At 59.8% G+C, this 26226-nt stretch overlaps 11 protein-coding genes across 12 annotated transcripts; 9 read left to right on the forward strand and 2 right to left on the reverse strand.

Annotated features, from left to right (window-relative positions):
* The first annotated feature begins 569 nt into the window (after nucleotides 1–569).
* Nucleotides 570–2600, forward strand: SDRG_14485 (hypothetical protein). Its single transcript, XM_008620618.1, has one exon. The coding sequence runs from the start codon at nucleotides 1080–1082 to the stop codon at nucleotides 2457–2459; it is 1380 nt and encodes a 459-aa protein (XP_008618840.1). The 5' UTR covers nucleotides 570–1079; the 3' UTR covers nucleotides 2460–2600.
* Nucleotides 2601–3505: 905 nt separating this feature from the next.
* Nucleotides 3506–4613, reverse strand: SDRG_14486 (hypothetical protein). Its single transcript, XM_008620619.1, has one exon. It carries the CDS (start codon nucleotides 4504–4506, stop codon nucleotides 3580–3582), a length of 927 nt encoding a protein of 308 aa, XP_008618841.1. The 5' UTR covers nucleotides 4507–4613; the 3' UTR covers nucleotides 3506–3579.
* Nucleotides 4614–6244: 1631 nt separating this feature from the next.
* Nucleotides 6245–9201, forward strand: SDRG_14487 (the record flags this gene model as incomplete). 2 transcript variants are annotated; one of them, XM_008620621.1, is made up of 2 exons in its annotated part: nucleotides 6245–8335; nucleotides 8546–9201. In XM_008620621.1, 2 exons carry the CDS (start codon nucleotides 6245–6247, stop codon nucleotides 9137–9139), a joined length of 2685 nt encoding a protein of 894 aa, XP_008618843.1. In that variant the 3' UTR covers nucleotides 9140–9201. The 2 variants fall into 2 exon arrangements, with proteins under 2 accessions (XP_008618843.1, XP_008618842.1); XM_008620620.1 differs by having other exon boundaries at nucleotides 6245–9201.
* Nucleotides 9202–9610: 409 nt separating this feature from the next.
* Nucleotides 9611–10978, forward strand: SDRG_14488 (hypothetical protein). Its single transcript, XM_008620622.1, has one exon. It carries the CDS (start codon nucleotides 9636–9638, stop codon nucleotides 10929–10931), a length of 1296 nt encoding a protein of 431 aa, XP_008618844.1. The 5' UTR covers nucleotides 9611–9635; the 3' UTR covers nucleotides 10932–10978.
* Nucleotides 10979–11017: 39 nt separating this feature from the next.
* Nucleotides 11018–12530, reverse strand: SDRG_14489 (hypothetical protein; the record flags this gene model as incomplete). The annotated part of the gene is made up of 5 exons (XM_008620623.1): nucleotides 11018–11299; nucleotides 11346–11499; nucleotides 11543–11674; nucleotides 11724–12278; nucleotides 12325–12530. 5 exons carry the CDS (start codon nucleotides 12528–12530, stop codon nucleotides 11018–11020), a joined length of 1329 nt encoding a protein of 442 aa, XP_008618845.1.
* Nucleotides 12531–12861: 331 nt separating this feature from the next.
* Nucleotides 12862–14037, forward strand: SDRG_14490 (hypothetical protein). The gene is made up of 3 exons (XM_008620624.1): nucleotides 12862–13339; nucleotides 13386–13720; nucleotides 13763–14037. Exons 1-3 carry the CDS (start codon nucleotides 12935–12937, stop codon nucleotides 13866–13868), a joined length of 846 nt encoding a protein of 281 aa, XP_008618846.1. The 5' UTR covers nucleotides 12862–12934; the 3' UTR covers nucleotides 13869–14037.
* A 623-nt stretch (nucleotides 14038–14660) lies between these two features.
* SDRG_14491 (hypothetical protein) lies at nucleotides 14661–16035 on the forward strand. The gene has a single exon (XM_008620625.1). It carries the CDS (start codon nucleotides 14672–14674, stop codon nucleotides 15986–15988), a length of 1317 nt encoding a protein of 438 aa, XP_008618847.1. The 5' UTR covers nucleotides 14661–14671; the 3' UTR covers nucleotides 15989–16035.
* A 1401-nt stretch (nucleotides 16036–17436) lies between these two features.
* On the forward strand, nucleotides 17437–19228 carry SDRG_14492 (hypothetical protein; the record flags this gene model as incomplete). Its single annotated transcript, XM_008620626.1, has 1 exon — nucleotides 17437–19228. The coding sequence occupies one exon, from the start codon at nucleotides 17437–17439 to the stop codon at nucleotides 19171–19173; it is 1737 nt and encodes a 578-aa protein (XP_008618848.1). The 3' UTR covers nucleotides 19174–19228.
* Nucleotides 19229–20345: 1117 nt separating this feature from the next.
* On the forward strand, nucleotides 20346–21766 carry SDRG_14493 (hypothetical protein). The gene has a single exon (XM_008620627.1). It carries the CDS (start codon nucleotides 20385–20387, stop codon nucleotides 21684–21686), a length of 1302 nt encoding a protein of 433 aa, XP_008618849.1. The 5' UTR covers nucleotides 20346–20384; the 3' UTR covers nucleotides 21687–21766.
* A 1151-nt stretch (nucleotides 21767–22917) lies between these two features.
* SDRG_14494 (hypothetical protein) lies at nucleotides 22918–24309 on the forward strand. The gene has a single exon (XM_008620628.1). It carries the CDS (start codon nucleotides 22965–22967, stop codon nucleotides 24273–24275), a length of 1311 nt encoding a protein of 436 aa, XP_008618850.1. The 5' UTR covers nucleotides 22918–22964; the 3' UTR covers nucleotides 24276–24309.
* Nucleotides 24310–24504: 195 nt separating this feature from the next.
* Nucleotides 24505–26113, forward strand: SDRG_14495 (hypothetical protein; the record flags this gene model as incomplete). Its single annotated transcript, XM_008620629.1, has 1 exon — nucleotides 24505–26113. The coding sequence occupies one exon, from the start codon at nucleotides 24505–24507 to the stop codon at nucleotides 25954–25956; it is 1452 nt and encodes a 483-aa protein (XP_008618851.1). The 3' UTR covers nucleotides 25957–26113.
* Between the last annotated feature and the right edge of the window lie 113 nt (nucleotides 26114–26226).

Here is a 26226-nt window from a genome sequence, read left to right on the forward strand (position 1 = left end):
TTCGATGGCAACCGCGATGGAAGCTTTGGCAACCCAACAGGATGCTAATATCGATAGATACCCTAGGTAGCCTCCTGTAGTAGCAGGTGCAGTGAGTGCAGCAGCGCAGTGCAGACATGCCGTCGTGCGCAGAGGTCGACAAACAGTCTGTTTAGCACTCCACCTCCCCACCGCACGACAGTCGTTCCCGCCAAATCCAGGTCATCACGCCATATGATTGGCCCGCTTCGTGTGCGGTCAGGATTTCAGCCAATCATCGATCGCTACGTGGGTGGCACCTACAGTATTACGAATCCGAAACTTGCCAATCAACTCAGGCGGCTTACGTGATCCGACACCAAAAGAAATAAGCGACTGTCGCTGTAGCTTGCTCTTGGAGTTAGTAGGAGCGCTTTGGGGCCTACAGTACGAAGAGTACTTGCAACGGCAACGAGTTAGCAGCTGCACCTTCCCGCGGAACATGGGCGTGACTCGCACCCGTCCGAGTTGAAGCGGGCGCCACTCTCTTGCGATTTGTATACGTCAGCCCTAACCGCTACGTACGGCTGTCGCACTTGTCAAATGGAAGGCGGGGCTATTACTCCACCACCAGAAGAATACGTCACCCCGCCCTCGCCGACGAAGCCTGAACGCCAGTCATTTACCCGGCGATCGCGACGGGCTATTTTCTCTGGCCTTTTGCGTCGGATCTTGAGGTCAGTGCTGGCCACTCGCGTGAACGAGAGCGCGCCGTGGTGCGGTAGCGACCTCACGCGAGCGTCGGTGGCTGCCGCAACGGCAAGTGCACCGCGTTCGAGGGCGTTGCGCCCGTCGCTGGCGTAAAAAAACGGCGGCGTTGGCTGTATCGAAGCGTTTAACGCGAACGTGCGTCGTTTAACGCGGTTTAACGCAAGTGCAAAGTGGACGTGTGACAACCGGACCCATATCTCAATCATCCCCCAAGGTCTGAGCGTTCGATCCTCGAACGCGCCCCTACCGTCTTTTGCCGTCGCGAGTGGAGCATCCTGAGTGTGCCAACGGTCCTCCGTGAGCCGTCCGTGCTCCCTCTCAGCAGTTCTTCCCTCGATGCGTTGCTCTACATGGCGCATCCCGCCCATACGAATACTAGTCCGTACTTTTTCCATCATCTGCCTCTGAGCTTTGCGCCGATCCCGATGCCCGCGTCCATTGCTTTGCCGCCCGACCCAGCACCGCCCATGACGCTCTACCACCACGAGCCGCTCCTCGACTTTGATCTGAGCTTCTCGCCGGCCGTGACGCCGGACCTCCTCCCGGCCAACGCGTACCTCCTCGAGCCGCTCGATTTGCTCGAGCCGCCCATGCCAGCGGCCTTCTCGCCGTCGTCGTCGACCTTGTCGCCGTCGTCGGCCGCCGCCAAGCCCGCGCGCCCGCGCCTGCGCAACTTCCAGTGCACGCATCCCGGCTGCGGCAAGTGCTTCGCCGACAATGCGCATCTGAAGGACCATATGTTTGTGCACACGGGCGAAAAGAGCCTCCAGTGCCCCGAGTGCGACAAGTGCTTTGCGCGCGTCGCGTCGCTGCGCTCGCACCGCCGCGTCCACACGGGCGAGCGCCCGTTTCTGTGCCCCGAGCCCGACTGCGACAAGCAGTACGCGTCGCGCGCGGCCCTCCGCATGCACGCGTCGCTGCATGCGGCCGCAGCCAAGAAGAAGCTACCCAAGAAGGCCAGCACGTCGTCGGCGTCGGCGGCGTCGGCCAAACCGTCGACCATAAAACCACAAAAAACACCCACGTCGACGCATACGACGCATGGCCATGACGCCAACTGCGACGACTGCAGCGACAGCCGCTGCCGCCAGCTCGCCGACAAGATCAAGGAACAGCGCCAGGTCATCCTCGACCTCCAGGCGCAACTGCAGTCCCAAGCCGGGTCCTCCCCGGAAAAGAAGCGTGTCCAGCCCAAGCCGCCACCCGCGGCGACCGGCAAAGAGCCTGTCGTCAAGTCGCCACCACTCGTGCCCATGGTGGCGCCCTTGTACCTCCTTCAAGACGGCATCAAGCCCTTCAAGTGCATGCTCGGCTGCGGCCGCGTCTTCTCCAACTACTTCCAACTCGCGTTCCACGCCAAGCAGCATCCGGAGGCCGACGCCGCCGACGTGCTCGGTGACCAGCTCCCATTTCCCGTCGGGCCCAAGTACTGCCCGGTCAAAGGCTGTGAGTTCAGCGAGGAGAGCGGGAAGAGCATGAAGACGCTGCAGATCGTCAAGCGGCACTGGCAGCGCGTGCATCAGAACACGCGGCCGTTCCTGTGTCCCGACTGCCCGTCGCACGCGCAGAAGGCCTTCAAGACGCGCGACAACCTCACGGCGCACCGCAAGGAGTGCAAGAAGCGCGACTCGAAGGCGTCGCCGTCCAAGCGCGCCGCGTCGCCGCTCTCGTCGCCCAAGAAGCGACTCAAACCATCGCCATCGTCGTCGACTGCGGTGCCCCTCTTATGAAACGCGCCGCAGTCCCTGTACACGTTGCTGTGTACGCGACTGCATATTAGAAGCCTCTTTTGGTAGTTTCCATTTCATCACGTCCTCGAGTCGTTAGACATATTATTGCACAGTGTAATATATCCTCGGATGTTGACAATATTGTCTTGTGCTCCAAGACGAGCATCCCACAGCGCCTCAGGCCTCAGGGTTGTCGAGTCCTGGACCATCGCGACATGTGGTCCGACGTGGAGGCGGGGTAGGGTTGCGCCGCTCAAGACCAGCGCCGCAACGAGAGAGCTAGTAGGTTGTGCTCGTGGTACGCTCAGTACGAGAGACGCTTTCCAGGCCTCCGTAGATAGCGTCGTAGAGGTCGCACCACCGACCGATGAGCCTTGGCAATCGCCTGCCCAACGATCGACTGCATGAGCTATCCAAGCTGCTGCCGCCACCTGTCACGACTAGGGCTTCGTGGACGTCGAGTGAGAGCGACTTACCAACTAGTGACAATAAATAACGGGCTTTTCAAGTCTGGCAATTGGAATGAGAACAATTTAAATCCCTTAACGAGGATCAATTGGAGGGCAAGTCTGACGCGCAAGCTGGTCAGCCAAGCGAAAACCTGTTTTACTTCTGGTGGGCAGTACAGCGCACAGGATCTTGGGATAGCTTCGTCAAGGGTACTAGCATGTCAGTGAGGAGATCGAACCAACTGCACATCATTGCGAATTGTGGAATGCGTCGAGCGCAACAGACTCAACTCTCGTCGTCGGAATCCAAGCAGCGCGAGGCTCATCATCGGCTCGACTACAGACTGCAGACATTGTACCTTCTGGGCTGCCTCATCCGTCGTTCACTCGGCTAAGGGAACAAACTAGTTATAAGTTCCCTTGGGTGCTTTTTGGCTGGTGAAGCGAGCTTTACCGCGTCAACTCGCGGTCGCGTGGACGCATGCAACGAGACTACGAGACTAGCCGTCTGATGGGCGGCTGCATGGCGTGCAAGGGCCTGCGCGCGCTTTGGTCTTGGCGTTCGGCGCGTGCTGTCACAGATAGGGTGTCGCGTAATGGGAAATAATGAGCTTCGAGTTAGTTAGTATGTGAGTGAGATGATCCTACGTAGAGACAAGGGGTACGTGCGTCTAGAGCCAGTCGCCGTCGCTCTTGTCGTCGTCCGAGTCGGACGAGAGCCACGACGAGTTGTTGTTGCGACCGAGCGGATGGTCCAGCGAGTCTTGCGTCAAATAGCGCGAGCTGGTGCCACCGGGGCTGAACCCACCGTCTTCGTACGACGCATACGAATCCATCGAGCTAAACACTGGCGGCTTGCCCGATGCGATCGACGGCCGACTGTCGGCCATGGACCCCCGGTCTCTTCTGAACGCACGGCCCTCGACCGCGGCCGTGAGCGCTTGAAACCATGTATCGAACTCGTCGGCGCAGTCGGCCGTCACGCGCAGGATGCGTCCTTTCTCGAACGTAATGTCGAGCGACTGCGCCTTCTCGCGGTTCACGCGCACGCCGCAGACTTGGCCGTTGCCCTTGGCGGACCCGGCCATCTTGTCGTTGTCATAGTACGTCAGCGACCGGCCTTGGAGGAAGAAGAAGCGGCGCTTCCAGTTCTTGACGCGACCGCCTTCTTTCGCGAGCCAGCCCGAGCAATGCTCATTGTCGTCGTCAACGTACGGCTGGTTGGTGCTGGCGCGGAGGCTGCTCGTGCGCGGCGCCGACGCCGAGTGCGAGCTCGCACGCAAGCTGGCTTGTGAAAGCACTTGGCCGAGCATGACCGCCGTGACCGCGTCGAACCAGCCGGTGCACGACTCTGCCGACTCGGTGTACAACTTCATGACACGGCCACCGACGCCATGGATGAGCAGCCCGTGCTGGATGTCCTTGGCGTACTCGATCGTGATGACGGCGAAGCTGCCTTTGGCCTTGGTCGACGCCGTCACGTTCTCCGTGTCAAAGTACGAGAGCTGCTTGTTCTTGAGCACCATGTAGCGCTTCTTCCAGCTCCGGACGAGGCTGCCCTGCTTGAAGACCCAGCCTTGGTAGTCGTAGGCCGCCATGGCGAAGTCTCTAATGGCTGAATCGCCCAACCAGGTGAGGAGGTTGCTCACGATCGGATTGTGACCAATCACGAGCGAGCCGATTCTCAGTGGCCAATCACATGCCGTTGAGCACCGGATTTCGAGGAAATGAACCAATCACAAACCGTGTTCAATGTTTTGCCGGCCATACAAAGAAGGCCTATTGTTGTAGTTCGAACTTCGGATTTGCTTTCTTTTTCATGTTCTTTAAAGCGCGCGAGCGACCACGTGCAGCGGGAGAGGACGTCGACTGGCTTCACGAGCCCGTGCAGGCATGTAACACTGCGCATTGCTCGGGATTGTGGCTGCTTTGGGGATTGCAAGCAATGGCCAGGACTTGGTAGGCTCTAGAACAGACGTGTACAATGCCAGAACAACCCGTGCAACGTGGCGCATTGCTCGCTGCTCGTTCTACGTTTACCCAAGCCACACGACTAGATAATGTATCGATTCGTGAGCCCAGCCACGCTAGCGTTCACTGAGGCTACTTCTGGTGGTGCAAACATGCACGCCGATCGTGCGGAGTGTGGGGACGTGTTCTTTTAATCCCCACTGCGATTTAAAGAAAAAAGAAAGCACCGCCAAAATCCAAAAGCTCCATCTCGAAGTTCGTAGTGCTGCGACAAGTTCTTATTGACGTCGTTGCATGCAGCGGGAGCGGTCGGTTGTATACGCAGGACGTCCGTGCCCTTTGCCTTTGTCCTTTGCCCTCTGCGGTGCTCGACTGGTCGAGGTCGCCGTTCGCAGACGCCAGGCGCGTCATGCGCTGCGTCCTGACGCATCATCCGAGAAATTCACCGGCCACCTGCTGTGTTGTCAATGGCAGTCTGCTTCGAACTTCGTATGTAGTATTTTTCGCTTGCATTCTATCTTGCCGCTTGTATGCAATTATTAATATCCGCAGCATTCGAAGTGGGTAAGGCGAAGTTGCGTGGCCGTGCATTGTATCTCATAGGACGAGGTATACAAACACCAAGTGTATTACAACCACACAACACTTTAGTATACAAACATCAAGTCACTTGGGAGGCCATGCGGTTCGATTTTCGAAGCCCGTCGCTGATTGGGTATCGCAGGTGTTTTATACAGAAATGGAGCGTAAAACACACTTTGCTGTTGGAAACACGCCTTGGTCGGTCATGGCCACCAACGAGCACTTGACGCTGTTAAGGACCAAGGACGACATGCACCACTGCAATACGAAGCAGCCACAGCGTCCAGCTACACACTGTATGAGCGCCACGACGTGAGCGCGATTTCTCGAGCCGCACATTTTTCAGTGGACGGCGAGAGCTGACGGCGAGGTGTCAGCTGAGAGCGCAAGGTGATCGGTGGTAGGCATCATGGCGATGGCTCTTGGCGATATACACACAACTCATACCAAGCGTGCATGGATCTCCACTTCTCACGACTGACATCAACCAGTGAGAGAGAAAGAGCGAGCTCGCAGATTTTGTGTACGTATATGAGATTGAAGCAGTGCCCCTACTGTGTGCACAACACGAGTACGTCAACAACGTGCCAGCTGCGAGCCGGCACCATTGAGCTGCACCATTGTGATATGCTGCCAGATCGGCAGGCGATGGGACCTGGGAAATACCATTCACGTGTTTAAAACACCCCGGTGGTATGTATAAAACATATTGCAGGAGCTTGCTCCATGCCCTTTATCCGGCTGCTGCTTGGTCGATCATTTGCGCAAAGGTTGACCATCGCGATGGCGTCCGTGGCCTGGGAAGGATGGATCTACAAGCAGGGTAGCCTCATGCCCACGTGGAAGAAGCGCTACATGGTGCTCAAGGGCCGCCACATTGCCTACTACGACAAGGAGGTGAGCAACCCGCGGGCGAAGGAGAAGGGTACGTTCACGCTGGCCGCCGTCGAGCGCACGCCGGGCATGGAGCTGGGCTTGACGCTCGCTGGCTACGACGGCAAGATCATGCACATCTACACCAAGACGGTCGGTGAGTTTGTGCTCTGCAACAACGCAATGACCGCGGCGTGCGCCGAGCCCGAGCGCAAGGTCGCGCCGGCGCTGAGTCGCGCCGAGTCGAGCATGAGCTACCGCCACGAGCGCAGCCCGTCGAGCGCCAACCGCGCCGTGACCCACTCGGGCTGGCTCGAGAAAGAAGGCCAGAACGTCAAGAGCTGGAAGAAGCGCTTCTTCGTGCTCTCAGGAACCGACTTGACGTATTACGACCGGATCGGCGGCGCCGAGAAGGGCGGTGGCCGCGTCGTCGACGTGAGCTACTCGTACGACCGCCGCAACAGCCTCACGTTCACCTTGAACAACGACCGCATCCTCAACGTCACGGCCGACTCGGAGAACGAGATGCAGACTTGGTACTCGGCGGCGTGCAACGTGCTCGGGAAGGCCGTCTCGAGCGGGCAGCCCATCTTCAAGTTTCAGAGCACGCAGCCGTCATCGAGCTATGGCCGCGCCTCGTCGTCGTCCTCGTTTGACAACAACAACAGCAGCCACAACCTCCGCCCGAGCTCGCAAGGCCCGAGCTACTCGGGCCAAGGTCACATGTTCCGCGAAGCATCGTCGTCGTCAGCTGGCAGCAACCAGTACGACCCGGACAACTACCCGTCACCGCCCGCCACGTACAATCCGGACACGGCGGCCGAGATGTGGCAAAAGCCCGTGTCCCCCGTCAAGCCCCCGACGACGTACACGCCAACACCGGTGTCGCCCGCCAAGACGCCAACCTACAACCAAGCTTATCCGCCCAAGCCAACTCCGGCTTCAGCGTCGGCGTACCCACCAAAACCCGTGGCACAAGCGTACATTTCGCGCCCGATCGTCGAGCCCGTGGTCGAAGTGAGCCGGTCGTACAACCCCAGCGCTGTTGCGGACGTTTGGAACGTCACGGACCCCAAGCAAGTGAATTCGTGGGTCGAGCAAGGCAAGGCGTCGGCGGCACCGGCGGCGGCGCCCGCCCCGAGTGCCAACCTGCAGTCGTTCTTGAACAAGTACATGCCCGATGACGACGCACCGCTGCCCGTGATCACACCGACAGTGACCAAGTCCATCGACGCGGCCAAGCCGGTGGTCGAGCTGCCGTCACCGGTAGTGTCTCCTGTCGCCTCGCGTTCGACCCAGCCCATTGTGTCACCCGTCATCTCGTCGCCGGTCGTCCAACACGTCATTCAGCCCGTCATTCAGCCCGTCATTCAGCCGATCGTCCGGCCGGTCGTCCAGCCAGTCGTCCAGCCGGTAGTCCAGCCGGTCATTCAGCCGGTCGTCCAGCCGGTTGTCGAAGTCACCCGCACGGTGGTCCAGCACGTGACGGTGAACCAACCCGTGGTGCAGAATGTGACGATGGTGCAGCATGTCTCGGCGCCGATCACCGTCAACGTTGTCGCGCCAGTGGCCATCGCAGAGACGACCGAGTCATCGTCGGACGAAGACTACGAGCGTATCGATGCAGTCTCGCCAAGTACCAACGACGACGACGACAGCTACGAGTCGCCCATCGATGACAACGACATGACGCCCCATGTCACGCCGCTCGTCCACGTCGTCCCCAAGTCCGAGTACACACCCGAGGTGCACAAGCCCAAGCCGGGCCCGCTATACTTGGATACAGCGCCGCAGCAGCCGCTCTGGGCACCTGCGTTTCCGCAGCCGTCGTCACAAGAGCCCGAGACGTCGTTTGACGACACGCCCGACGACGCCAGTGACAAGAGCGATGACGACACGGACACGGCCCCGCATGTGACTCCGCTCGTCGAGGTCATTCCCAAGTCCGAGTACACGCCCGAGGTGCATGCCCCCGTCGACCGCCCGCAAGTGGTGACCAAGGTCGAGCCGGTGTGGGCGCCCTCGTTTCCGGCGCCGCCGCTGGAACAAGTCGACTCGGATCACGAAGACGACGCCGTGTACGACGCCGCGGTCGTCGAGGTCGAGGTCGAGGTCGCGCCTCGCGTCAAGCCTCTTGTCGCCGTCATTCCCAAGAGTGAGTATGCACCGGCCGTCCATGCCCCGGTCGACCGCCCGCAAGTGGTGACCAAGGTCGAGCCGGTGTGGGCGCCCTCGTTTCCGGCGCCACCGCTGGAACAAGTCGACTCGGACCACGAAGACGACGCCGTATACGACGCCGCGGTCGTCGAGGTCGAGGTCGAGGTCGAGGTCACGCCTCGCGTCAAGCCTCTTGTCGCCGTCATTCCCAAGAGTGAGTATGCACCGGCCGTCCACGCCCCGGTCGACCGCCCGCAAGTGGTGACCAAGGTCGAGCCGCGCTGGACACCGACGATGCCGGCACCGACACCGGTCGTCGACCACGTCAATGTCACCTCCGACGACGACGACCAGAGCAACTTGGTTGCGTCGGAGCACGTGGAAGGCCGGTGCGGCGTCGACTGCGAGCACCGCGTCAAGGCGGTACCCAAGTCGGAGTACACGCCCGAGGTCCACGCGCCGACGACCAACAACTCGCACATTTTGCCGCCGCCCAAGGCCACCTACCGCCACAACGAAAGCGATGTGGGCGACGGGCCGGCGCTCGCACCGCTGCAGCTCGTGCCCGGAGAGCCCTCGAAACACAAGCACGAACGCAAAACCAAGTCGGACGACGCAGCACCCAAAAGCTGCTGCACAGTCATGTAGTGTCTATATAATCAACCACTAATAACATTGGGAACGCAACGGCTCAACTTGGCGACGCGAGAACGGTCGTTGAAAGAACAGTCACGAAGGCTGCGTCCGACCAGCTTCAACGTCGCACCACGTGACGCACGTGCCTGGCAGGTCGCTCGGCGCGCCAAGTCCCCCTCCTCGGAAGTCCTTGCATCGGAGCCGATCTTGGTCGGCTCGTGGCTAAACCCACCGTCCTTCCGAGCCGTACGTCGGCCAGTAAACGAAGCTACTAGCGCTTGCAACAGTACCTTCTGCATGCTCACAGTATTCGCTGCAGTGCTAAGCCCTGTACACCCCGTCTGTCGACCGTCGCCGTGCGTGCAAGGCGCCGACACCGGGTGGCACCGGCTAAGGTGGCGTGCGTTTATCCGATCTTCACTCGGCGGCGTATCCGGACGTCCGGAAACGGTTTACGGGGGTTTGACATCCACCACTCTTTTACTGGGCCGGAATCGCTGTCTGCAGCATGCTGTCCCGTCGTGCGATGAACGGGCTCGTCCGCCTTGGCCGCCCGCAGGCCATGAAGATGATGATGTCGACCAAGGGCCAGAACATCGAGGTCCAGCGCATGAAGCTGCGCGAAGCGCCGTTCGAGGACGTGCTGTATGGCAACGACGTGGGCATCCGCAGCGTGACCTTCAACCGCCCGAGCGTGCTCAACGCGCTCAACCTGCCGATGATCCGCAGCCTCGCGCCCAAGATCAACAAGTTTGAGCGCAACCCGACCGTGAACGCCATCATCTTTGAAGGCGCGGGCGAGAAGGCGTTCTGCGCCGGCGGCGACATTCGCTTCCTCTACGAGAACGGCAAGGACCCGGCGACGCGTCATCTCGCGCTCGACTTCTTCCGCGAAGAGTACCGCCTCAACTACACGCTCGCGACCATGTCGACGCCCATCATCTCGATCATCAACGGCATCACCATGGGCGGCGGCGTCGGGCTCTCGATGCACGGCAAGTTTGTCGTCGCGACCGAGAAGACGACGTTTGCCATGCCCGAGACTGCCATCGGCTTCTTCCCGGACGTCGGCGGCTCGTACATTCTGCCGCGCATTGGCCGCAAGATTGCGCAGCAGGAAAAGTACACGCCGCTCGTGTCGGCCTCGGACGCCCTCGTGGGCCAGGGTCTCGGCACGTTCCTCGCGCTCACGGGTGAGCGCCTCAAGGGCGCCGAGGTCTTTGGCGTCGCGCTCGCGACCCACTTTGTCGAGTCCAAGGAGCTCGTGGACCTCCGCAACCACCTCGTCGAGTTTGACTTTGACCCGGAAATGCGCCAGTCGGTCCGCGACGAGATCATTGACGAATCGATCGGCGACCTCGAGACCGAGGTCGAAGAGACGAACGAAGAGTTCCTGTCGACGGTCGAAGCGGTCTTTGGCGCCACCAACAAGGACGACACGGTCGAGGGCATTCTCTCGCGCCTCTCGGGCCTGGACACCGAGTGGTCGCGCAAGATCCACGCCAAGCTCACCAAGGTGTCGCCGTTGAGCCTCAAGGTGACGCTCCGCCAGATGCGCGAGGGCGCGACCAAGAGCGCGGCCGAGTGCTTCCAGATGGAGTTCCGCATGGCCACGCGCATGATGGAGAACCCCGACTTCTTTGAAGGCGTCCGGTCCGTCATCATCGACAAGGACAACGCGCCGCAGTGGCTCCACGCGTCGGTCGCCGACGTTGCCGAGGACGAAGTAGATAGATTTTTTGCGCCGCTCGCCGACGAGGACGAGCTCGTGCTGTACGAAGCGTCGCCGGCCGACGCCGAGTAAGCGAGACGATCTCGGAAGAACATAGCACGCCGTCATTAGTTGATCCATTGATTTGTAGTCTTTTTGCCGAATTTGGGCGGGTAGGGTTAGGTTTGGAGCAGCGCCAAGACAGCTTGCAGCTTGGCCAAGACGAGGTCGCAGTCGGGCTCGAGCACGTGGATCCCGTCGGTGGAGGCAATGACAATTTCGTCGACGCCGTCCCCGTTCATGTCTTGCACCACAATCGAGTAGACGGGCCCGAAGAAGAAGAAGTCCCACTTGGTCCGCGGTTCGAGGTGCCAGCTGCGCACCCCGTCGGGCGATGTCGTTGCCTTGTACGCGACGAGCGCGTTGCTAAACGACCCTAGGAGGAGCTCCATCTCGCCGTCCTACGGCGTCATTAGAGTCGCGTCCGATGACGTCCTTGGACGGTACAAAGTCCACGTCGGCCGACGCGCAGCACAGAATGCTGTCATAATAGTCCGAGTCGGGCAAGAGCGACGGGGACGCCGACGCGTCAAATGGATCCGCATACACGACCGCGTACCCGATGCTTCCGCTCACGAGCGCCATGCATGTGACGCCGCTACTGATAACGAGATGTGACGCTGATGACAAGGACAAGGACGCACCTCGCGCCGTCCGTGCGTCTCGGGCTACACACGTTGATGTCGGAGACGGGCCCGTCAATCTCAAACGTCGCCGTGGCAAAGTCGTTGCCGATGCTGTCGAGGCAGGCGGGTCCTTGGACAAAATGCACAACCCTAATCCCGAGACGTCAGTGGGCGATGGCACACGACAGGATGGCGTTGCCCGTTGCCGCAGCCGAGCGCGATGATGCGCGTGTCCTCGAGGCGCACCGAGTGGTAGGCGGTCACGGCGTGGTGAAAGCCCACGAGATGCGGAAAGAACGTGGCGAACGTGTCGGCGTCGAGCTCGATGGCCGCGTTGGCACCCGAGACGTAGCCGACGGCGACGATCGCGTCATGACGGAAGAGGAGTGCACCGTGGAAGCTCGCGTCACCGACCTCGACGGCCATGGACACGGTCTTGAGCGGTACGTCGTTTTGTTCCAAGCGCTGGCGTGTCTTGGACGAGGCTGCCTGGCCGACCGGCTGCAAGACGACACAGCATTTGCCGTGGAGCTCCTGGTATACGAGCAGCAGCACGCGCTCGGTGGCCGAGAGGTGGAGAATGTCCGAGGATAAGAACGACGCGTCCGGCGGCGTGCCGGCCATGACCATCGCCCGGTCCACGTCGTCCATGGCGGCCGCGTCCTGCGCGAGACCAAGTGGCGACAACTGGAAGGTCTGTGTCTCGTGCTGGAAGCGCAAGTCGCAGATCGCCCATGGCGTCGTCACGAGAAGGCTAGGCAGCAGATGGACATAGGCGATGGATGAAAGCAGCGTCGTACCGGTCGGCGGCGATGGGCTGCAGCGAGAAGGCGCCGACGTCGCGATCTTGCAGCGACGTGGTCTCGATCGGCTCAATGTCGCCGGAAGACGGACGGCGCAGGCTCGAGCGCTTGGGCGTCGCTGCTTTGGGCGGCTCGGCCACCGGCGCCGATGGCAGCGGCGCGGGCGCCGGGTACCGGAAGAGCCACGATTGCCCGTATCCCATCGTCAGTGTGCAGTTGTCAAGTCAAGCAAAATTCCAGAGATTCCACCAATCCCAGCCGTTGTATCTTGCCATTTCAACCAATCCAAGAGCAGACTATTTCTTTCGGCATATGCCACGAATAAATACCACATCGCGACCAAGCACAAGCACGGAGCTACGACTGTAGCTTCTCTAGAATGATCGTATTGGTCACCATCTTCCACTCGATCCATGCACGAGACAACTCTCTTTCGCGAATAGCGGCCCGCAAGGACATACGTTGCCGACAGCACGCTCGCCGGACGCCATGGCCATCATGCCGAAAATAAAGCATTTTGAAACAACCCAATCACAAGCAGGTACAATCCCGTACGCGCGCTGTGATTGGCTGCGCCTTTATCACCAGTCCATTGCCGGATCGCAAGATGGCCGACGAGTGGACCTTCGTCGGGCGCAAGCAGAAGAAGAGCTTCAAGCCCAAGACGCCGGCAGCGCCCAAGGCGCCAGCGGGCCCGGCCTTTTCCTACACGGAGAAGCCGGCGGCCAAGGCGTCGACGGCGACCAACATCGCCAAGGCCATCGACCGTGCGCGCAAGCTTCGCGATGCCATGCGTACCTCGAGCTTCTTTGAACGCATCCGCGCAGTTCTTTTGGCGCATCTGCCGCTCGAAACGCCGCTGCAGCTCGTGGCCTACGGCGTCGGGTCGTTCGCGCATGGCCCAAGCGGCAATGCCATTTACCAGCTCGTGTGCGCGTCGCTGCTGCGCGAGCTCCTCGCCGGCCATGACGCGCTCGCCGACGCCTTCATTTACGACCCGATCATGACCGAGGTAGAAAGGCAGTGCCTCCAGATCGAAGGATGCGATTGATGTGTAGGAGGACAACGAGGTGGCGGCCGCCATGGACCTCTCGGTTCTTCCGACGAACGAGCAAGGCCAGCGCACGGCACAGACGCGGACGCTCTTCTTCATGCCGCACTGCGGCAAGCAGTTGTACCAAAACGTCCTATTGAGCAATTGGCCTTCGCTCGAGAAGATTTGCATCTTGGGCAACAGCTTTGCAGCGTACGACGACCGCCTCCTCGTCAAGGCGGACCGGGCCAAGTCGATCTTCAGCGCGCTCGTCCCGTTTACGACCGAGGTGGCGCTCGGTCCATGCGACAAGGCGGTGCGCGACCACGTGCAGTACGACGCTGCGTTCAACGACACGAGGTACGATCAACGAGACGACGCCTTGTGTCGACACTGCTGTAGTTTGCACGTCTTCTCCGATGCGCAGCTGCGCGCAGCGAGGGACTCTGGCCTTTTCGAAAAGGACGTCGACGCATTTGACGTCGGCACGGACGAAGACCTTGTGTAATTGTAATACGTGTCTACCAGGCTCGACGCAACCTACAAGCTTGGCAGGTTTCAGCACACCTTCGCAGCTACGGACAAGGCTAGGAGCAGCGCGTCTGCCACACACAAACCTTGGTAGATCCTAGAGAACATGGCTTTGGAACAAACCACAACGCTTGGCTCGTATCGCAACCGGATAATTGGCGCGAAATGACCATCAGTCGGCGCATGCCGGCGCATTCCGCCAGCGCACACTGCGACTGCTCGTGAGAGGATGCAGTTATGGATGGTCTTGTGCTTGCAGTGGTTCTTGCGCCCTTTCTATGTCCTTGCCGTCGCTGTCGAGTAGAGAGCAACGCCAAGGTTAGGAACAGCAGACAGTGTCTACGGCTCCTAGCGGACAGAGACCGTGTCCACTAGACTAGCCAATCGTCGCTGCGACCAACAAAGATTTGAAACAAACATCGCGAGCCGCACAAGAGGCACGACCTCTACCGCGAACCGCAATCAGTGCGCGTCACGGCGCCGCGTGTCACAGCTGCGGTTACGAAACTTTGCTGGACAAACTTGTCTTGTGGTCCACGCCTCAGGACACAACATCACCGAACCACCCTTCGTGGTCGACTTGTCGCCGGCGCTCGCTGCATACGCCAGCGTCGACCTGCACATAGTCGTGCGCATGGAGGCGACACAATGTCGTCGCGAGATATGGACAGCGTCCCACAATCTCCTAGGTGTAGCGACATCCATGATATCCGTTGCTCATGCTTGCTTGCGAGAGGATGCTCTCAAGTGCACCATTCCACCGACCTCGCGACATTGCACATGTTGCTTCATTTCCCCACTTGCTACCAAGTACTCATGCACCTTCGGTTCTTGACGGTCGCGGCCGCCACGTCGTCGGCCGTCGCCTGGAACATGGCGCCCGTCCGCTCGATCCAAGCGCGCGTCCAGGGCGACACGCCGGTCTATAATGCGGCGCACGATGCGTTCGTCTCATCGTACTACAAGACGTTCGAGGACCAGTACAACGGCGTGATGGACACGGTCAACCTCGCGAGCGTCGAAGGCGCGCTCAAGTACGTCCAGTCCGAGTGCATTGCGAGTCCGACGCCCGACTGCCAGCGCAAGAACAACGTCAAGAACATTGTGTTTTACGACATTACGATCGTCCAGCCGAACGCGTCGCTCGCACAGTTTCAAACCAACCAAGCCGTGTACCCCGAGTATGGCCCGTACCTCGCCATGGACAGCGGCGCGTGCACCGCGTCGGGCTCGACACTGCCCACCGAGTGCCTTCAGTACAACGGCCTCAACGGCACGGCCAACCTCGGACCGTTCGTCGGCGGTGTCACCTCGACGGCCGACGCCCGCGCCTTGTACCCCAACACGATTTGGTTTTCGTACCCCAACAGCTGCGTGCAGTCCACATGGAGCACCAAGACAGCGGCGTGCCGCCAGCAGTTTACCGGTGGTCTCTGCCCGTTCGGTGTCAAGCCCGACGGTGTCAAATGCACGTACTCGTACACGATCCTTGGCTGGGTCGCGCTCGACGACGTCGTCGGTATCACGAGCATGACCAACTTGAATACGAACGCGCCGTTCAAGGACTTTAAGGAGTTTTGCACGGCCAAGAAGATCGAGTTTGGCGTCACGACGGCCGCCAACGGCTCGTTCGTCGACGTCCAGTCCGACTTGACGTTTTGGGACAACCCGAACGACGTGGCGGCCAACACAGCCCGCGCCCAGGCTGTCGTTGACATGTACACCAAGACACAAAAGGCACCGATGAAGCCGCTCCCGACCATCGAGGCGCTCAATGCCGCCAACCCGCCGTGTTACAAGAACGCCAAGCGCTGCTACGACGCGCCGTTTGGCTGCCGCCGCTCCTTGTACGCGCAGGTGTGCGAGGTATGTACGTCGGCGTCGCCCGACTGCGTCGTCAAGGACCCGAGCTACACGTTCCCGGCGCTCGTGCTGGCGACCGCACCGCCGACAACCGCGCCCCCCGCCGGCGCCCCTGGTGCCCCCGGTGCGGCTGGCAACAGCAACAACAACAATGGCCCCAAGGCGTCGTCAGCATCAACGATGTTGCCGGCGGTGGGTGCGATGGCTGTGGCTGTGGCCGCCATGCTTCAGTAGAGGACGCCTTTATCGACTACAAATATATACACCAACGTTACCCTGTTTCTTGATGAAGCTCGCTCAAAAGCGTTGACGCGCTCACGTTTCCCAAGGTCGAAATTGCTGCCCTCGCCACCGCTAGCTGCACCAGCACACGCCACCATGCAAGAACTCGTTCATCGTGCAAAATTGCAGCAGAGAAGAGTCGCCCAATGTATCCAGAGGTGTCTATGATACGACAACGACGGTAGCGCGCTGCACTAACGTGGGTTGGGTCGTCGTCTCTGTGCCGTCTGAAGGCGCCTTCCTTGCTCGTCTCGGTGGGAAGCTGTCAATTCGCACTATACGTACAGTGCTGCTCTGCTCCTAACGTTATCGCATTTCGGAGGGGACCACAAGGACCACCCATTTTTTGAAAACATATCTGCCTAGAGAAACAAAGACACGAGGTTTCCGTTTGATCATCTTTTTGCTTGTCGCCGAGACCTGATACATTTCTTGATCGCGCGGGTTCACCCTCTGCGTGAGTAGCCTCCTCGAGCTCTTCAACGACCAGCGATGGGGCATGCGCAAGACCTTGGGCGTTGATCCCAAGGGCTACTCTAGCGCCTCCTTGTCTCTGACACCTGCAGTGGCTCGTCGCTGGCCCTGCCTGGTACCGGTGATCAGAACACCGTCGTCTGTCAACGCCGGTGGTCCAAGGAAGGAAAATGAAAATTTCAACAAGTTGTTGGTCGACTTGCTCACGTCAGAGACGGGAGCAGGTGGACGTTGCGTAATTGGCCTGCGTCACCTATCTACACGCATTGTTCCTTCAACTTCGTGATGACGAGCTCGAACAGTGTTTGGCCGGCCTTCGAAAGCTCTTACGTTGCGCTGGTCGTTTTCACTGGTGGTCGAGGCATGTCAGTCGCAACGTGTTTGATTTTGTTAGCATAGGAAGACGTTATCACTGCCTCACTCAGACGGTTTGTGGGAGAAATTGGTCATCTGAGTCGACGCCACGTCACTGGCACCAGCTGGTAGTATGGCCACCGCTGTTTGCGCCTCGTTGCAGCGACTCGCGGCCACCATGAACCTCCCAACCGCCACTTGCTTGGCCTTATCTGCTGCAAACGCCGTATCATTTGAACATGCGCAACAGCGCTTAAACTGTATTATTGCCAAGTCTTCCGCAATAGAATGGTCTAGCCAGAATGCGACCAATCGCCAGATCCTTTGCAGTAGCTGGTCAGGAGTGGGACTTGCGTGCGTCGGCACGTAACGTGATCGCGGGTAGGGTACGGAGAGATCGCCCTTGGGCCAGACAATCATGACTGCACATGGGTGACTCGTGTTCTTCTATGTGGTTGAACGTGTCGGACCTTCAACGAGTCGCCATCCCGAGCAACTCTGCGATGGTCCTAGAACGCGCCCCACTTTCTTTTTCAGTTTTCATTTGTCGCTCTCGAGCCGAGTCGGTTTCGATGACGACGCTGCCCAAGGAGATCGGGACCATGGACCTTGAAGAGCGCGTCTCGTACATTCAGTCGGCGACCCGCGACAAGAGAGAGAGCACCAACGACGACTACGTCGATGCCAAGACGCCGATGGATCTCGAGGACGGTGCGCTCGTCGCTGGTGGCGCGCTCGCAATGTTTTCGCGCGAAGCGCTGGGTCTCTTTTCGCAGTACTTTGCGATCGGGATTCTCTACGGCATGCTACCGGGGCTCAACTACCCAGTCTTCAACAATTACTTGCACATGGAAGGCTACCAAACTTCTGCGTACGGTGTCCTCGTCACGCTTGGCTGGTCGTTCAAAGTGTTTTACGGCATGCTCTCGGACTGCGTGCCCATCTTTGGCTACCGCCGCAAGCCGTGGATGCTTCTCGGGTGGGGTGTCGCCACACTCTGCCTCTGCATCATGACGTTCTCACCGTTTCCCGCGCCGTACTGCGACGCCCGCGAAATCAAGTGCCCCGCGGTCACGCCGCCGCTCAAGAACCTCACGGCAAAAGGCTGGGACAAGTGGTACAACTTTGAGGCGCCCAACGGCGGCACCAAGTTCATCGTGCTCTCGGTCATTGTTGGCTTTGGCTACGTCATGGCCGACTGCGCGGCGGACGCAATGGTCGTCCAGTACGCCCAGCGCGAGCCGCTCGCGATTCGCGGCCGCACCCAGACCGCCATCTACATTCTCCGCTACCTGGGGCAAATGGTGTCGCAGATCTGTACGGCGTTCCTTCTCAACGGCAAGGAGTACGGCGGGTCGTTCAACTTTGCCGTGAGCGTCAACGTCATGTACGGCATCTGCCTCGTGCCGTGCGCGCTCATCGTCTTCAGCACCTTCTTCATCCTCGTCGAAGTCAAGACCGAGCGGACTCCGTTCCGCGCGTGGGTCGCCAACTTTTGGGGGCTTCTCCAGAGCCGTGTCATGTGGCAGATCTGCGCCTTCAAGTTCTTGAACCAGGTCTTTGGCGCGTTTGGTGCGACGCCGGCGACGCCCATTGCACGCACGTGGGCTGGCGTCGAGCCGCTCAACGAAGCGCTCTCCGGTGTCCTCGGCTCGTTCATTGTGTCGGTCATCATGGCGATCGTCGGCAAATGGGGTCTGCACTGGAACTGGCGCTGGGTCATTGCGCTCAGCACGGTTGGCATCCTCACCATCGATGCGTGCGTGGTGTTTGTCACGATCTGGGAAGTCTTTCGCAACCAGTGGTTCTACAATGGCGTTGCGCTCACCGAGAACGTGCCATCCGGTATCCGCTTCATCGTCGCTACGTACTGCGCGGTTGAGATTGCCGATGTGGGCAACGAAGGCGCGACGTACGGCTTGGTGACGACGGTCAACAACCTCGCGACGCCGTTCGCGTCGGTCCTCTTCAAGCTCGTCGACTCGTTCTTTGATGTGTCCCAGACCGACATTGGCCGCGACGACACGCGCGTGCGCTGGGAGGTGACGTACACGTTTCTCATCTCGTATGCCTCCAAGCTCGCGGCGCTCGGCTGGCTCTTTATGCTGCCACCCCAAAAGGCCGAGATGCAGGAGCTCAAGAAGCGCGGTGGCAAGAGCAAGCTTGCCGGTGCCATCTTGATTGCGATCTTTGTCATTGCGCTCGTCTTCTCGGTGTCGACCAACTTTATGTCGATTTACCCGTCGACCAAGTGCTATCGCATCGCCGGCGGCAAGGGTTACTTCCCCAACGGCACGTGCATCAAGTAGATCACCATTGCGTCGCTTGTATCCCACCATAATGTCAGTGTCGTCTTCTTCATGCCAATTCTCTGCTGACAGCAGATGCGTCCGCAGCGTGCCACGTTTCTATCAATAAAGCGCGCCACGTCATTTTGAAAAGCGAAACTGCCTGATGCTTTGGCAAATTTGGCAAAGAGGCAAAGAGGACGTAAACGCGTCAACGAGAAGTATACGTACACTTGCCGTCAAGAAGTGTGGCGATCGTCCGTGTTTGATCGAACGGGTTTGGGTACTGGTACTTGCACACGTCACACTCTCCGACGTAGCTTGCTGGCATCGCTACCAAGAAAAGGGCAAGCGCACCATCGTCCATTCGAACAACAATTGCACTCTGCAACATGTTTCTCAAACGACGTGCATGACCAGCCAAGCGAGGTGTCGTGTCGTGGTTTGAATTTGGTGACTGGCGGACGGAGGGTGTCCATGTCCGCCTCCGTCCGCCAGTCACCACACACCAGATCTTATTTCGTCACCAAACATCCTGCACCGATCTTGGCTGCGAAGTCGGCCACGGAATTTTCGAGGATGATAGCGATCCGCACAATGCGAGGCGAGACACGGACCGTTCGTCGGACGGCCGACCCCAAACCAACTCCAACTCCAACCTCGACGCTAAAGTTTGTGGAGCGGCTTGTGCAAGCTATTATTTAATAATATGCACGTTTGGATTCGTGCATTTTGGCTTTGGACAGCCACCACGTCCAGCATTGCACCGCCGTCCACCACACATTTCGCCACATGGCGTGAGATTCCAACCTGTATCCCAGAAGTGTATATTTCAAAAATTTGCTTTTGCAACACCACGACCCTCGATTCCTCTGTGAAAACACACATTTAACCACTCCATCCTTGTCAAATGCTGTACATGTCCTCGACATTGTTGCTGTCCTTGTCGGGTCGGACAAAATTCCTTCCACAATTTGCGTCATCCGGCGTCGAATATTTGACGGGGGCGGCGGCCACGGGAGGCGCACTCGATATATATCTTCGATATCCATAAACACCTTGCTATTTGAATCACGAATCGAAGTTGAAGCACGCTCATACTATATTCAAGATACAACTGTAGCGCGCTATCGCTCATATTGACGTATCATTAGCATACAAACCACAAGTGGTTGGTCTCACTCCTCCCCAACCCGAGCTGCTGCTAGTGACTCAGTTTTGAATCATCCACCATGCGTCTGAGCCTCGCCACGACCGTCGCCGCAGCCGGCCTCCTGCCTACGTACGCCTGGAACATGGCGCCCGTGCGCTCGATCCAGGCCCGCGCCCAGGGCGACACGCCGGTGTGGGATGCGACCAACAAGGCGTTCGTCTCGGCGTACGGCAAGACGTTCGCCGATCAGTACACGGCCGTGCTCGACACGGTCAACACGGCGAGCGTCGAAGGCGTCCTCAAGTACGTCCAGTCCGAGTGCATCAATGCGCCGGACCTCCAGCTCTGCCAGCGCAAGAACAAGGTCAAGAACATCGTCTTCTACGACATTACGATCGCGCAGCCGAACGCGTCGCTCGCACAGTTTGCCACCAACACGGACGTGTACCCCGAGTATGGTCCGTTCCTTGCCATGGACGGCGGCGCGTGCTCCGCGTCGGGCACGTCGCTGCCCACCGAGTGCCTCCAGTACAACGGCCTCAACGGCACGGTCGACCTCGGCCCATTCGTCGGCGGTGTGCGCTCGACGACCGACGGCCGCGCCTTGTACCCCAACACGATCTGGTTTTCGTACCCCAACAGCTGCGTGCAGACCAAGTGGAGCGGCAAGACACCGGCGTGTCGCCAGCAGTTTACCGGTGGTCTCTGCCCGTTCGGTGTCAAGCCCGACGGTGTCAAATGCACGTACTCGTACACGATCCTTGGCTGGGTCGCGCTTGACGACGTTGTCGGTATCACGAGCATGACCAACCCTGCGACGAAGGCGCCGTTTGCCAACTACAGCGAGTTTTGCAACGCCAAGCTCACCGAGTTCAGCGCGCCGCTGCTCTCGAACAACTCGTGGGGCGAAGTCACGTCCAACTTGACCTTCTGGAACAGCCCGAACGACGCCGCCGCCAACCAAGCGCGTGCGCAGGTCGTGGTCGACACGTACAGCTCGAAGCTCTCGGGCAACATGGTCGCGATCCCGACGATCAAGGAGCTCACGGCCGCCAACCCGCCGTGTTACAAGAACTACAAGGCGTGCTACGATGCGCCCTTTGGCTGCCGCCGCACCTTGTACGCGCAGGTGTGCGAAGTGTGCACGTCAGCGGCCGCCGACTGCGTCGTCAAGGACTCGAGCTACTCGTTCCCGGCGCTGACGCTGGCGACGATGCCGCCGACGATTGCGCCGACGACCAAGACGCCAGGTGCGCCGGGTGCTCCGGGTACGTCGGGCAGCACCCAAGGCGGAAGCACGCCGGCGCCCAAGGCCTCGGACGCGTCGTCCCACGATGTGATTGGCGCTGTTGCAATCGTGGCGCTCGCGACAATGTGGTAATTAGTGGGCTTCATCCTGGGTGACTCGAATGACATATTTCTTCATTAACTTTGTGGACTGATGACGTGGCAGTATCTCGTGGTAGCACAGCTTGGAGCACTGCAGTGCAACCGGGTACGAGACGAGGGCGAAGCGAAATCGTTGCGACGTCCGTGTTGTAGGATCGCATGCCCCAACAATGACGCACTCGGCGGGATGCGTGACGTGGCAGCGTCACATGCTTCTATTTGCTGCTGAGACACCAAAATGCATATTTGGATTCCTGGAGCTTTGCGGCGGCACCCGAGCAGCATCGGCGAGGAGTCGCGAGGCGTGCAAGGCACAGTCGTTTGCATGACGCGCCTCCTCACCACGAGCTATCGGACCCGACTTACCCGCGACTTAGCAGCTGCCGCCACTCGCCGGCTGCCAACCGGGCGCTGGGACGCCTCGATCTCCGCGGCAACGCCATCAGAACGATCGGTGTCGTGGCCATTGGCACCAGCATCGCGACCAATGCGAACTTGGAAGAGCTCTACTTGCGTTGAAACGACCTTCGGCACAGTCGACGGAAAGCCCGCAGGAATCCAGCCGAGCACGACGCGCATGCAACACGAGCTTGGCACTCAAGAGGTCGTGCGTGCGACACCCCAGCAATGCGTTGCGGCTGCGGCGAGGTGCCCGGAACAAGCCCAAGCGAATCTAGTCGAGCATTAGAGGTTATAGGTTAGGCAAATGCACATTAGCACGAGTCATCACCCTCTACTTTGCGCACTGCAGACACGCTAAGCCAGAAAGGCGCACGCCGCGCTAGGCAGGTAGCGCCTTGATGACGCTTGCTATGGCGTTGGCCGTGTGCGTCGGCGCGAAGCATGGATACAGTCCAGTGACACCTCGTCACAGGCGGGGTGTATCTCGCCCCCGTCAAGCCCATGCTAAGCCAATATGCGCAGCAGTCCACAGAGTCCACGGCGCCAAGCCGGCTCGTGCCCACTCGCCAGCTCCCCTTGCCAGCGTGTGTGGCTGCCTGGGCCTGCGACCCGCGACACGCGAGCCCACTCTCCTCGGCGGCCACTTGAAGTTGGGTGCGTTGGGAGGGGGGACATGAAGGCGCACTCTATATATATTCATTTGCAATACAAACATCAAGTGTATTTTCAGCCGCCTATCACCCACATAGAGAAAACAAGTTCTCAAGTGGAGCGGGCCCTCTGGCGGATGATATTCGATTGCCATACAAACAGCAGGTAATGGCGATCTTTCGCAAGTCCCTCCTGGCGCAAATGACGGACGGCGGCCATGCGCCCGATAGTCATTCGCCAACGTACCATGCGCCTTGCACTCTCGACGGGCTTCCTTGCGGCCGCGCTGCCGGCGATCCTGGCGTGGAACATGGCGCCCGTGCGCTCAATCCAGGCCCGCGCCCAGGGCGACACGCCGGTGTGGGATGCAGCCCACAAGGCCTACGTCTCGGCGTATGGCAAGACGTTCGACGACCAGTTCGCGGCCGTCATGGACACGGTCAACCTCGCGAGCATTGAAGGCGTCCTCAAGTACGTCCAGTCCGAGTGCATCAACGCGCCCAACCTCCAGCTCTGCCAGCGCAAGAACCAAGTCAAGAACATCGTCTTCTACGACATTACAATGGTCCAGCCGAACGCGTCGCTCGCGCAGTTTGCGACCAACACGGACGTGTACCCCGAGTATGGTCCGTTCGTGGCTATGGACAGCGGTGCGTGTACGCCTGCGGGCACGAGTCTCCCGCTGCCGTGCCTCCAGTACAACGGCCTCAACGGCACGGTCAACCTCGGCCCGTTCGTCGGCGGCGTGCCGCAGAGCCTCGACGGCCGCGCCTTGTACCCCAACACGATCTGGTTTTCGTACCCCAACAGCTGCGTGCAGTCCAAGTGGAGCGGCAAGTCGCCGGCGTGTCGCGAGCTCTTCAAGGGCGGCCTCTGCCCGTTCGGTGTCCAGCCCGACGGCGTCAAATGCACGTTCTCGTACTCGATTTTGGGGTACTTGGCGCTTGACGACCTCGTGGGCATCACGAGCATGACCAACCCGGCGACGAGCGCGCCGTTTGCCAACTACAGCCAGTTTTGCAACGCCAAGCTCACCGAGTTCAGCGCGACGTTGCTGCCCAACAACTCGTGGGCCGATGTCAAGTCCGACTTGACCTTCTGGAACAACCCGAACGACCCGACGGCCAACCAGGCGCGTGCGGCTGCTCTTGTCTCGACGTACGCCAAGAAGATGGCGTCGACCATGGGCGCGATCCCGACGATCAAGGAGCTCACGGCCGCCAACCCGCCGTGCTACAAGAACTCCAAGATCTGCTACGACGCGCCCTTTGGCTGCCGCCGCACCTTGTACGCGCAGGTGTGCGAAGTGTGCACGGAAGCGTCGCCCGACTGCGTCGTCAAGGACTCGAGCTACACGTTTCCGTCGCTGACCCTTCCGACGCTGCCCCCGACGACGACGACGGCGCCCGTGTCGGGCAGCTCGTCCGGTGCGCACAGCGTGTCCCAGCAGACGGCCTCGGACGCGACGAGCTTGCAGAGCGTCGGCGCGGTCGCCGTTGCCACCGCGGTTTTGACGTACCTCCTTTAAATGCAATCCCACGTAGTGACAACTTGTACATGGACTCGATTCTTGGATGGACATTGGGACGACAGCGGCTCTGGCTGGCACTCAATGGCACGTGGTAGCCGCCTCTTGTCGAACCAGCTCGTCACGAGCCCGTCGACGCCAAGTCAACGGACTTGGCGTTGTTGGCAAATTTCACCCAATCACAAGCGACTGGACCGTAAATCGAGCCAATCAGACGTCATTCGAAAAAATGGCGGCCAAGGCCCCGCGCAGAGAGCTCCCCGGCCCCTTGCAACCGCGGCTCATCGAGGCGATCGCTGGCTGCCTCCAGATGTCAATAGACTTTGACGCGTTCCTCAATGCAATGCCGCGACCTCTCTGGACACCAGCGATGACTGCGTGGCGAACGCTCTCGACCAACGCAGCCATGGCAGTCACATGGCCCTCGATCACGCTGCACCAGTTTGAGTATGCGCCCAACGTCCTGAGCATGCTACGCTCAACACTGTCACTCGGGCCCCACGTGACCTTTAACCAAAGCATCATCCATGCGTGCGAGCTCGCAGCGGTTGTGCCGACCATTGGACCCGCCATCAAGGCCCTCTCGCTGGCGGTCGAGGACGAGCAGCTGCATCCAGGCGAAGGACAAGCAGTGGCTGACCTTGTGCGCCAATGCTCATCGCTCCGCGAGCTCAAGATCGAGTCCACAGTGTACATGGAAGGCGACCCGGAACCCGAACTCGATGCGCTGCTGGGGGCCGTTGCGCACCCAACGGTGCGGCACCTCGAGCTCACGCTCTTCTACCCCAATGCGCCGCGACTGGGCACCTTCTTGAGCCAGTGGCTGCAGTCGGCGCCGGCCAAGAAACTTTGCCTGCTGCGCGTGACGTTCCAAGATGGCGATGCCTTCTGCGACGGTGTCCAAGCGAATAGGACGCTCGTACACCTCGACCTGCATGAAATCGAAGGCATCGATGGCTTGCGTGGTCGCCGACTGCCGTCCAGCCTCAGATACCTGGTGTGGGGCGCAACCCACTCGGGCGACAGCGCAACCCTCGACAACATGGCCCATGCGCTGGAGCGTACGCGCCTCAAGCATTTACGTTGCGCGTTCTTTGAGGAAGTCGCATCGCGGCCAGCGGCATGGCCGATGCTTCCCCACCTCACGTCGCTGGACACAGGCGACGGAATGAACGTAGCTCAAATGCAACTGCTCTTAGAAGCGCTCGCACGCCTTGCGTCGCTCAAGGAGCTCAAGCTCGCCAACTTTGGCTTTGACGCAAGCACATTCGACGTGGTGTTGCCCGCTCTCGTTATCCACTGTCCGTACCTCACGGACTTGGACCTGCAAGGAAACGCCTGCGACGACGAGACGATCAAGAAGCTCTTGGCGGTGGCGCCTCAACTGCCCCGGTTGCGACACCTCACCGCCTCGAGAGATCAGTACAATGTGCTCGGCTACATTCCCGAGCTCGTCGCCGCAGGGCGTCATCTAAAGTCCCTCTCGATGGACGCACCGGGAAGACGGCACCATGGCATTGACGCCAAGCTCAAGATGTTCCGAGCGCTGGCCAAAATCCAAGACCAGCCATTCTACGTGGGGGGTCGGACGCTCGACACGTGCCCCCGCATCCTGCCAGATATGTTCTTGCCCAATACTGGTACCGTCGATCCGACGACGCGCTGCCGCTTGGCGATCTAGTGGTGCCTCTGGATTCTAGTTGGTGTATCCAGTACTGTATACCACGTATCCGTTCAGCCCTGTTCGCAAGGACCTTTGCTCTTGTCAGAACTTGTGAGCACCAATGGGCGAGCAAGGATTAGGGCAACACACTATGTAAACTCATTGCTCTTGCCCGTCACAAGCAAATTCAAGAATGCATCAGCGGCCGCTTGGAGGCTACTTCCAGTGGTCAACTTGCTACTGTGAATTGGTGAATGATGCATACATCGAGGGCAGCCTAGACGTGGC

This window comes from Saprolegnia diclina, assembly GCF_000281045.1.
Source record: "Saprolegnia diclina VS20 unplaced genomic scaffold supercont1.72, whole genome shotgun sequence".
NCBI lineage: Eukaryota > Oomycota > Saprolegniomycetes > Saprolegniales > Saprolegniaceae > Saprolegnia > Saprolegnia diclina.

Coding starts and splice junctions, on each gene's coding strand:
- SDRG_14493 (XM_008620627.1), top strand. CDS start 20,385: ATGCGTCTGAGCCTCGCCACGACCGTCGCCGCAGCCGGCCTCCTGCCT.
- SDRG_14490 (XM_008620624.1), top strand. CDS start 12,935: ATGGCCGACGAGTGGACCTTCGTCGGGCGCAAGCAGAAGAAGAGCTTC. Junction 13,340..13,385: donor ACGACCCGATCATGACCGAG/GTAGAAAGGCAG, acceptor ATTGATGTGTAG/GAGGACAACGAGGTGGCGGC. Junction 13,721..13,762: donor GCTGCGTTCAACGACACGAG/GTACGATCAACG, acceptor ACACTGCTGTAG/TTTGCACGTCTTCTCCGATG.
- SDRG_14494 (XM_008620628.1), top strand. CDS start 22,965: ATGCGCCCGATAGTCATTCGCCAACGTACCATGCGCCTTGCACTCTCG.
- SDRG_14488 (XM_008620622.1), top strand. CDS start 9,636: ATGCTGTCCCGTCGTGCGATGAACGGGCTCGTCCGCCTTGGCCGCCCG.
- SDRG_14486 (XM_008620619.1), bottom strand. CDS start 4,506: ATGGCGGCCTACGACTACCAAGGCTGGGTCTTCAAGCAGGGCAGCCTC.
- SDRG_14491 (XM_008620625.1), top strand. CDS start 14,672: ATGTTGCTTCATTTCCCCACTTGCTACCAAGTACTCATGCACCTTCGG.
- SDRG_14485 (XM_008620618.1), top strand. CDS start 1,080: ATGGCGCATCCCGCCCATACGAATACTAGTCCGTACTTTTTCCATCAT.